General features: G+C 41.7%; 1 protein-coding gene across 2 annotated transcripts; it reads right to left on the bottom strand.

Annotated features, from left to right (window-relative positions):
- Positions 1-1709: 1709 nt before the first annotated feature.
- LOC134015354 (aerolysin-like protein) lies at positions 1710-11198 on the bottom strand. Of its 2 annotated transcripts, XM_062454817.1 has the most exons (4): positions 11096-11198; positions 10721-10781; positions 4152-4207; positions 1710-3253 (listed from the first exon to the last, which is right to left on the bottom strand). In XM_062454817.1, exon 4 carries the CDS (start codon positions 3233-3235, stop codon positions 2300-2302), a length of 936 nt encoding a protein of 311 aa, XP_062310801.1. In that variant the 5' UTR covers positions 3236-3253; positions 4152-4207; positions 10721-10781; positions 11096-11198; the 3' UTR covers positions 1710-2299. The 2 variants fall into 2 exon arrangements, with proteins under 2 accessions (XP_062310801.1, XP_062310800.1); XM_062454816.1 differs by lacking the exons at positions 10721-10781; positions 11096-11198 and having other exon boundaries at positions 4152-4311.
- Positions 11199-11359: the final 161 nt, after the last annotated feature.

Genomic DNA, 11359 nt, shown 5'->3' with positions numbered 1-11359 from the left:
GTTGTAGAGCAAAGGAGGGGTTTTATTTGGGAATGGGGGGGTGGGTTTAGGGTGAGAGGAGGACGATATTTGGATATAGGCTTGGGGGGGACCTCTACTAAAAGGGAGGACATACATAGGGTTACCTAAATCTAAACCCCACCCCACCTCTGATCCTAAACCTAACCTCTCTATCATTCCTGTTCCTCTGCTCACAAATCCCAGAAACAGACAGACCTCCAACCACAACTCCCTCCCCAGACCAGCAGAGGGCAATCATCCCCCTAGTAACCACATTCTCACACATAATCAGGCCCCTACACCATGCACTCCACAACACACATCAGAGCCGGCCCAAGGCATAAGCGAACTAAGCGGCTGCTTAGGGCCCCATGGCCACCAGAGGGCCCCAAAGAGCTCATGAAATTACAGCTTAATTAAAAATAATTATATATTATGTTAATGGTAATTATACAAATTCGGAGGGCCCCCTAAATCAATTCTGCTTAAGGCCCCATAAAGGCTTGGGCCGGCCCTGAAACACATACCCACCTATGGAACCATACAGATCTGGAACCATACCGATTTTTTTTTAAGTCATACAAATACACACATACATACCAAATTCAGTAACATGCCCCAACTGCCAAACCCCACACCAACCACTCACTACAGAAAAATACAATTAATTACAAACCCCCACAGCCAGACCCCGATAACCTCACCAACCATACACACGTCCAACCCAGCGGAGGCATGTAGAAAGGAAGTGGGTCACTCTTTTAAACACAATCACACCAACAGGACTAAATGAAAAAAACTAAACAGGGAGTCAGGTGGCTGAGCGGTGAGGGAATCGGGAAATTTAAATGTAAATGTAAACAACACATTTTCACAAAGGAACAGAGACGATATATACAAGATTAACAAAATACCTCATCACTCCAGCTGTTTGTATGTTTTTGACATACATACCCATAACTGTGGCAATCCTGGTGCTCGAGTGATCCAGGGGAGGTACTTCCCGCTCCCCGACCAGCTAACAAGGACCACAGTTGCGCCTCGTCAGCCAATCAGGGCGAGGCACAGCATAAAAGCCGGCCAGTAAAGGATCAAAAGGGAGCAATTGAGGTGAGAGCCACATTGAAAATTACATGCCTTCTTGTTATCTTTTTTGTCCAGCTTAGAGAGACACCAGGACCATGTGAGATGACCGTGGACCTTTCCCTCCATTGAGGGTTAGGTTAATTGAGGATTGCTTTACTTTTGTGTTTTCTGTTAAATAAATGCCCTACCTGGGCTAAACCTGTCCCTGATTGTGTCGTTTTTTGGGGTCATACGAGGTCAAAGCATGAGTGAGCTGCGTGGTTACTACGGTACACATATCCATACATACACACATATGCACACATACAAGTTTACATGCTTATGGTCACCTGCATTGTCTTTAATACAAAAATATAAATAAATGGTCAAATTGTAATTGTAGTTCCAGGGCATCACTTAGTGGTCACTTTTATGAACTGCCCCTGTGAACTGCCCCTGTGGAAAAGACAAAATAAACAAACACCTTTACGGGTGTCCACAATAGTAGAAAACTGGTTTCTAGGACACTGCAAGCTTCTCACGTCAGGCTCATTTGTCCAAGACTAAAATCTGATCAATTTGGAAAACTAAGTAGGTGTGCTTTGGGAAATTAGCTTGTCATGAAGAAAAATATCACAAAGAAATCTGAATTGCTAGATTTTATTGATGGATTGTTTTACAAAATGGTTAGTACAGCAACTGAGTAGACTTCCACATGCTGTGGAAACTTAGCCACAGCACACTTTTTTAACTGATACACGAGGCAAGCACTAAAGCTCAAACAGCAAATACAATTTGGTCAAGCACTTCTTTTAATGATTGAATTCATAGAGGAGACACTGCCTATACATTTTCTAGTTGTCTTACATGAAGTAAAATTGATATGAACAGGATTTTATACACCCTCAGGAGTTCTCCTGCAACAGCGGACATTAGGATTTGACACGTCATTTCTAAAAGCAATGTTTTTTTGTTGTTGTTTTTTTTACTGTATTCCATTTATACCGATTTTTTGGGGTGATATCATTACACATTGAAATCAACGATTGAAATCACCATTCTTCAAACGTAATCAAATAGTTCACTATGTTGTCCCATGGTCTCTTTCACAAGTTAAACACATCAGTTTAAACTATGGTTTCTTTGATGACATTGATCTGTCCTCAGATAACTATTTCAGACATAGACATCACATAAATCATTGTGAATCTGCCTATGCAACAGTTTAAGGATTTTACTTTGTAACTACTTTTACATCTGTGTAAGTGAGACCATAGTAGGTTCCACTGGTGTTAAACTTCAGAACACTGTTATTGAGACAGGTAATTTCCACTGTGGCAGTGTAGGGGAGATCAACTGTAACTCTACCAATAGTGACGTCAACATGTACGGTCTTCCCAGCAGGAACACTAACCGGAAAAGACAGAGTCTCAGTAGTGGATGTCTCTTCTTCTAAAGTATGTGTGCTTTCTGTTCCCACTGTGAAGCTAAATCCAGTAGATACTTCTATTACCTCTGGAATTCCTGCTTTCACCTCAATGTTAAAGCTTGTTTCTAACTTGTTGGTCACAGACCACGATGACTTTTTGGTGACGGTTTTAGACGTTTCCAATGTGTATTCTTGAGTGACAGTAGATTTGTTTTCGTAGGTCATGGACTTGATTTCCTCAACAGCCACCTGGGGTATTACATCATGAAGTGTGGGGTACTGGACATCCTTCAATACGGTAGACTTGATGGTATTAATGAATTGGAAACCTAAGGAATCAATGTCTGAACCAGACCTTCCACAAAGTCCAACGCAGATCCCAGAGCCAACATCAATATGGTACTCAGTTTTCAGCCCCCATTCGGTCATTTGAGGAAAGAACTCCCGTGAGGAACTTGTTCGGAATTTTATAGCACCCAAACGTGTTCCAGCACCATTTCCCCACAGTGAAAGCTTGGTGATATGCTCTCCATCCCCGAACTCAAATTCAGAAAAATCCCCTGCAGGATTTCCAAATTCTTGGTTTTGACCATCAGTAAGCCAAATCTTCAAAGCCTTCACCCGCGAGCTCACAACCCACACCCATATCTTTTTCAGTGTTGCTCCACTGTTGGTACCACTGAAGTCAAAGGCAGAACCTCCTTGTCCTCCAATAACTAAGATGGGCGAAAGGTATGACATTCTTGATTTGATGTGAACCTTCAAAGAAATGGAATACATTAATACATATGACAGGAATCTATATTTTATCCAAAAAAAACATCCATCATTTTCTCAACTCATCTAAAATGTTTCACCTGTGCCAAAAACTTGCCTATAGACAACTCCAGATATTCAAAATGTATTATGGCATTCACTCTGAAGGCTAACATAAAGGGGTTTTGGTTTTCTGATAACCAAATGGTGATTACAGCCTTTCAGCATAGAAACACCTGTAGCTTTGGAAAGTAACAAATCATCAACCTGCCGGAATCAAGTACTTTACAACTGCTCATTGCATTTCAATGAACTATACAACAATGTGCCCGTACAACAGCTAGTAATGTATTGTCTTGTAAAAAGTCCCAACATTACATTATTCTTAATAAGGAAGAGCTATAGTGCATTCATGCCAGTCAGGTTTGTTAATTAATTTACTCATTAATATTATGAAGATGGTTAGATACACAGCATGGCCATTTTTGGTGAGGTTTTGTCTGAACTTAAAAAAGAAGAAAATTGCTCTTAAGTTAAATGGATTGTATAAATTAGCCAATTAGATAGGCCAACACGTTGTATTTCGCTGTCATGTTGAAATGCCATGTTATTATGACATTTCCATAAGTCACTCAATTCACAATTATACAAAACTAAAGGGCGGCACATATTTGACCTATTAACTAATCATGGTCCGAGTTATTGATTTAGGTACTAAAAGGTTAAAACACGCACATCCAGTCCACCTACCAAAATGACAAAAGATGATATTCAAATATATAGCCTACAATAAAGTATGAACACTGGCTTTCTGCTTCCATGAAAAAGGCAGCAATTATTTAGCAAAGCGGAAGGTCTTCATAATCCGATAAAACATTTAGCACTAAACTAACATACTTACAGGGCTTTAGCAAAAGTTGTGATGTTCCTCACCAGACTGATTTTTCCAGATAACAGCTATACAAGAAACGAAAATCCATTAAATAGAGTTGTCCCTGCCCCCACTTACCACCATCTTGGAGAGAAGTAGTGGATGTGTCATAAACACACACACCCAAACACACAGAGTCAGATATGGTTCTTAGTAAGGGCTGACTGTAACTGGTGTTAGTAAACACAAGTTGTAGGGCAGATTAGATTAGACATTTATCACAGGATTGCTCAATTTCTGAGTTTTGATGCCACTGTTTCAACTGTGAAGATGATCACCATGACCTCTTGCACCAAAGAAAATGACAGTGTGGGTTACAGCCTTTCACCATTGCATGGAGCCATTTGTTCTTCACAGATCACACCCATCAAGTCAAAGAGAATAGTAACTGGTCCAACTCTATGTCCAAGCCCATGGTATCTGTGGAGGAACACAGTCATCACAGTAGACTCTCCCCACACAAGTCCAATGACTTCATAACTTTCGTGTAGGTCCGTACTATAGCAGTTTGCAGACATACAACACAGATGAGACTCAGGAGAGTAAATTAGAGATAATGGTAGTGGGAGGGTGTTGCACTTTTCTGCTTCTCTTTTCCTCCAGCCACTTCTTTACCTTCTCACACTTTCAAATTGTTTAAACAAGTCTCTATACTCTATTCTCTCTGTATTCTGCACGAAATATTACTGTGTAATACTAATGTGTTTATCAAAACATTCTGGCATAAAAATATAAACAGTTGCATCAAAACTTGCATTGAAACTTGAACTGAAATTGAGCAATTCTGTGGTAAATGGTTCCTCTATTTACATTTACATTTATTCATGTAGCAGACGCTTTTATCCAAAGCGACTTCCAAGAGAGAGCTTTACAAAGTGCATAGGTCACTGATCATAACAACAAGATAGCCACAAAACATTGCGAGTAGCCAAAACATGAAGCACACATTGTGAACAACCAAAGTAAGTGCCAAAGGGAAAAACCATAAGAGCATGTAGTTAAACAAGTTACAATTAAACAACATGAACTGCTATAAGTGCAAGTGTACCTGTGGAAAAAACAAGCAACAATAATAAAAACAATATATCACAGCGAGTACAAAAAATTTAAATCAGTTACCACTAACCACAAGAGCAACAAGTCTCTGAGCAAGAGTCATTGTGATCCTTGAGGAAACTAACATCGGGTCAAGCGAACCATTCCTAAGGGTCGTTGTACTCCCGGAACAAGTGCGTCTTGAGCCTTTTCTTGAAGGTGGAGAGACAGTCAGTGTCTCTGATGGAGGTGGGGAGTTGATTCCACCACTGGGGGGCCAGACAGGAGAAGAGCTTGTGTTGGGACCGGGCGTTCTTGAGCGGTGGGACCACCAGGCGGTTGTCTGAAGAAGACCGTAGGTGACGGGTGGGGGTGTAAGGCTGCAGGAGAGACTTGATGTAGACGGGTGCAGTCCCGTTCACTGCTCGGAAGGTCAATACCAGGGTATTGAATCTGATACGGGCCATGATAGGTAGCCAGTGGAGAGAGATGAGGAGCGGGGTAACATGGGAGTGTCTGGGTAGATTGTAGACCAGGCGGGCCGCTGCGTTCTGAATCCTCTGAAGAGGGCGGGTTGCACATGCTGGGAGACCAGCGAGCAGCGAGTTGCAATAGTCCAACTTGGAGAGGACAAGTGCTTGGACTAGCAGCTGGGTGGAGTGCTCAGACAGGTATCTCCTGATCTTCCGGATGTTGTAGAGGGTGAATCTACACGACCGGGAGACCGCAGCAATGTGGGCCGTGAGGGAGAGCTTGTCGTCCATGGTAACCCCAAGGTTCCTGGCAGAGGATGAAGGGGTCACCGTCGCAGATCCCAGGGTGATTGAGAGATCGTGGGAGATGGAGGGTTTAGCCGGGATGATGAGAAGTTCTGTTTTGGCGAGGTTCAGCTGGAGGTGGTGCTCGGTCATCCAGGCGGAGATGTCTGTGAGGCAGGCCTCAATCCTAGCTGAGATCCCCGGATCGGTCGGGGGGGAACGACAGGTACAGCTGCGTGTTGTCAGCGTAGCAGTGGTAGGAGAAGCCATGGGAGGTGATGATTGGTCCAAGTGAGGTGGTGTACAGAGAGAAGAGGAGGGGTCCAAGGACGGAGCCCTGTGGGACACCAGTGGAGAGCTGGCGAGGGCCTGACAGTTTGCCTCCCCAGGAAACCTGGTAGGATCTTCCCGACAGGTAGGATGAGATCCACTGGAGTGCAGTGCCAGTGATGCCCATCTCAGAAAGTCTGGCGAGCAGGATCTGGTGGTTAACCGTATCAAACGCTGCAGAAAGGTCCAGCAGAATGATGACGGATGACCTGGAAGCCGCTCTGGCAGACTGGCAGTCTCTGTGGAGTGGCCAGTCTTGAAGCCCGATTGGTTGGGGTCAAGCAGGTTGTTCTGAGAGAGAAAGTTAGACAGTTGGTTAGATACAGCACGTTCAATTGTTTTTGAAAGGAAGGGTAACAGTGATACCGGTCTGTAGTTCTGGAGGACGGCAGGGTTAAGGGAGGGTTTTTTGAGTAGAGGGGTAACTCTAGCCTGTTTGAAGGCAGAGGGGAAGGTGCCAGAGGTAAGAGAGGAGTTTAGGACATGGAGAAGAAAAGTTATGATGGAGAGGGAGATGGTTTGAAAGAGAGGGGAGGGGATAGGATCAAGGGGACAGGAGGTGGGGCGATGAGAGAGAATGAGGTCAGAGATCTCTGCCTCAGACAGGGGAGAAAAAGAGTTTAGACATTTAGTTGGGTCAGTCATGGAGGGTGAGAGGGTAGGAAAGGTGGGTTTAGGGAACCGACTGCTAATGTCGGCGACTTTTTTCTCAAAGAAGGAGGAGAAGTCGTCTGCTGTCAGGGTGGAGGGAGGGGGTGGGGGAGGTGGGTTAAGAAGGGTGGAGAAGGTAGAAAAAAGTTCTGCCCTACCACATGAGTTTTCCAACACCAGTTACAGTCAGGGCTGACTGGTGGTTCCTAAGAACCATATCTGACTGTGTGTTTGGGTGTGTGTGTCTGTGACACATTTAACATTTAGGGGTACTGCCTGTACTCGCTCTCCAAAAAACACATTTGCAAATAAGAATAAGAATTGCAATAAGAATTAGGCTAATGTCATGATGCTAATACTTCAGTGAAATAGTAGACTACTGTTTCCGAAAGTAGATGTACTTCCTTAATAATATCAGCTTATATTGTACATTACACATCACAATTGTGTGTCATATCACAAAGTAAAATGAGTAAATAGTTATCACCCTGGCCTCTTTGCTTGTGGCGTTTCTGCAGCTGCCTTGCAGTAAAGCTATAGTTAGCCTAGCTATCCCCCAAGTTAACAGATTGGAAACCAATGTTCTGCCAAAGGTAGTCACGCGTGTTTTCGTGACGTAGTGACGTTAGTAACGTCAGTGACTGTGGCTAGCAAATTAGCCACCGTTAGCTTCACTTTTCGCCACAAAAACGTAACTTGAGCCTAAACCATGCAACGGAACGTAAATCCCAATAGAAGCAACTCAATCGCTACCAAGACGAAACTTTTGACACCTAGGTTGTCTATGTAGGCCAAATATTGACTGAGTTTTAGGGGGGCAAAAAGAATAATAATATATATGTGAGAGAACAAAGGTTGTGCTCTCGCCGAAGTCTTGAGCACACCCAATAAATGCTTTAAACATCAGTAGAAAGGGAAAACTTAGTGTGGAAGTTAAAGTCAGAATATAGTTTAGGACTCTTTTACACAGGATTGCTCAATTTCTGAGTTTTGATGCAACTGTTTCAACTGTGAGGCTGCCACCTATCACCATTACCTCTTGCACCAAGGAAAATCAGAAGAGAACCCTGTTTCATTCTACTTTCACCGTTTAGTATTTTAAAGTGTAAATTAACAGTACAAATGTATGTTGTATGCTTTTTAATACATGCAATATTTCAAAAGAATAAGCATGCATACTTATATCAGTTGTAAAATGTAAGTAGGCTACATCCATGAAAACTCTTTTTGTCTGTCTTTCTCCATTTTAACGTTTTTTGTGAAGGACTTTGTGACCTGGTTCTGCGAAAGTTGCTATACCAAATAAACTTTAAATATTAACTGGTGCCAGTGACAGATGATTGAACTGGCAGGCAAAGTCCTAAAGTTACTTCGGCCAGATTATTAAATAATAATTTCCAGTTTAAACTTTCATCTGTTGACAGATGGTGTAACATTTAAGGGTAGTGCCTGATCATATCGCAAGCCTGATCCTAATCAGGTCTTTCTGTGGTGATTCTTAACCCTGTAGGACCCGGTTTAAAATTACACCTCACCTTTTGCTCTCCCAAAAACATATTTGTAAATAAGATTTGTTTTTAAAGACCACATTTACATAGCCAAAAAATAAAAATAAAATAAAAGAGCAATTAAAAAGCTAAAAGCCCAATCGTAATTTTACAACAAAGGGTCTTATAATAATTTACAGTTTAACCTTTCATCTGTTGAGAGATGGTGTTAACATTTAAGGGTGGTGCCTGATCATATCGCAAACCTGATCCTAATCAGGTCTTTCTGTGGTGGTTTCTAAGAACCATATCTGACTCTGTGTATTTGGGTGTGTGTCTGTGACACATCCACTCAGTGGCGAAATGTATATTATTAATATAATTTAAATTTCCTTTACAGTGATTTATTGGGGGGGACAAATCATATTTTTCCCAGGATGGGGGAAATTTCCGCCTATGCATCCACTACTTCTCTCCAAGAAGGTGGTAAGTGGGGGCAGGGACAACTCTATTTCATGCATTTTGTTTCTTGTATAGCTGTCATTATTGTTGCTTGCTTTCCTCCAGGTACACTTTCAAGGATCATGTTGTTTAATTGTAATTTGTTTAACAACATGCTCTTCTGGTTCTACCCATTGGCACTTATTTGCTTTTCACAATGTATGCTTCATGTTTTGGCTACCCGCAATGTTTTTGGGGCTATCTCGTTGTTAATGATCATCGACCTATGCACTTTTTGTAAAGCTCTCTCTTGGAAGTCGCTTTGGATAAAAGCGTCTGCTAAATGAATAAATGTAAATGTGAAAATCCACATATCTCCACACTCAGATCCTGTCACCCTTCCCCAGTCCGCTGATGTTTTCAAATAATCTATATACTACAACAGTAGAATAGAATCCCTGAAATTCAGTTATGGCTTTAGATTTTGGAGTGCCACCCCAAGATTTCAGTGGCCCCATCTGGCCACTCCTATAAAACATTTCTGGGGGTGCCACTGCTTTTGCCTGTTAATGCCTGCACTGCAGTGAAGAAAACGATATGACAACAATAATGTATGTAGGCCTACTTGGTTGCAACTAACTGTTGTGTACACTCTGATATCATTCTGATAACAAGCACACTTTTATTCTGCAGATCGTTCAGGAGTTTAACACCCTCGTGGCCCTGTACCGCAAACTGGTAATCTCAATAGGCAAAATCACAGTCGACTGCCCCTTGTTGAGATGCTAAAGACCCCAACGAAAGGTTGTGAGATGGCCAGAGACGCCCACCAGAGCCTGACAGTAATATCTGGGTGAGTATAGGTTAGAGGCTGTCCGTGGTCCTGAAAGAGAAACCGCATCGCCGCTCCTTTTTAGTTCCAGCTATAGGCCTACTTTTCTGTTATTTTAGGGATTTTTTTTCTTTTCCCCGGGAAGGTTTGGAAATCCTTTGTTGTTTGTCTCCGCTTTCTCCTGTTAGGAGTTGTCAATGGATGCCGACTGATTTTCGTAATTCATAAAAGTTTTTGTTAACATGCAAAATATGTTTGTATAATTTATAGTGAGTGATTAAAACATTGTAGCCTGCACAATCTAACAAGCTATTGAGCTCGTTAGATTGTGTCCAGTCCGATATAGTTATATTTCAAATAGACACTGTTATATAGCCTTCTTACAACCGTTATAAACTTAAAATAGCGTGCTTGTTTTAGTCTCATCTGCCTACATATTTTACATAATGACAATGTGTGGTTAAATATGGAGCCCTTTGCTTAAACCTATCCATCTTTTTAATAATACATTTCCTACCATGTCTTTTAGGTGATTTCATTATGTGTATCCTTCACTGTCTGTTACACGCATGACAAAATCAGAGCATCTCCTTCCTGTGTCACATGGCCTGCTATCTAGGAGTCATGCATCAGTCTTTCTCAGTCCTGTATTGCCGTGACTCACATAGTTTGTGATCAAAGTCCCGACACCATCTTCACAGCCCAGGCAGGATGTCCTAGGAATCCTCAGATATATCTTAATACTCTTAAATAAATAAACTAGAAGTGTGAATGGAATACCTGTCTCTGCATAAGAAGCAACAATTAAGCCTCAACCACTGCAACACAGACTATTGCAGAGAAATGTTAATAAACTATTACTAATTTTAGTTACTAGTATTACAGCTACAGTACCACCGCATTTCAATAACTCATATTTACTACAATACCAGGAATTACTTCCTTACTATACCTCTCTCTGGATTGTAGTGCATACTATGGTTATGTTAGCAAAGTTTCACTTACCTGGAGTCAAAAAAGCAATCCCTTTACACATGACTGTCCTAATCATCACCCCCACCTGCATCTAAACCCAGTTCTGTATGAAGAAAATTCAAAGGACAAACATCTTCTTTCTCTTTACTTGTCCCAGCACTCTAATAATGCACACCATCAATACATAAATTGTAACTTATAGGATACATACTGCATTGATCATTTATGCGAATATGTCATAAAGGTAGATTCTCCAGTTTTGGGCATGACGATTTAGTAAGTTAGTTCTCCTGTTTGTTTGTTTGTTTGTTTGTTTGTGTGTGTTTGTATTGTTGTATACATTATTATTATTATTATACAACTCTGACCGAGTGGAAGGTGTACTTGCTCTGACTTTTTCTGTACCTCCATAAGACCTGAGGATGGAGAGATCCATCCAGAGATCTGCAGGCTCTTCATCCAGCTGCAGTGCTGCTTGGAGATGTACATCACTGAGATGCTCAAGTCTGTGTGTCTGTTGGGCTCCCTGCAACTCCACAGAAAAGGTAGGACACTGTAGATAAAACCTTTATACTAGTTCAACTGCATATAAAATAAAATAAATGTTGCTCCACAGTCTTCACCACTTGTGTCTGGCACACCATTCTATTGCTGCCATTTTCAAGATAG

This window comes from Osmerus eperlanus, chromosome 28 (assembly GCF_963692335.1).
Source record: "Osmerus eperlanus chromosome 28, fOsmEpe2.1, whole genome shotgun sequence".
Classification (NCBI taxonomy): domain Eukaryota; kingdom Metazoa; phylum Chordata; class Actinopteri; order Osmeriformes; family Osmeridae; genus Osmerus; species Osmerus eperlanus.
This window is presented reverse-complemented; position numbering and strand designations above follow the sequence as displayed.

Bases quoted from the DNA above. Each gene is read 5' to 3' on its own strand.
- LOC134015354 (XM_062454817.1), bottom strand. From the start codon at position 3,235: ATGTCATACCTTTCGCCCATCTTAGTTATTGGAGGACAAGGAGGTTCT.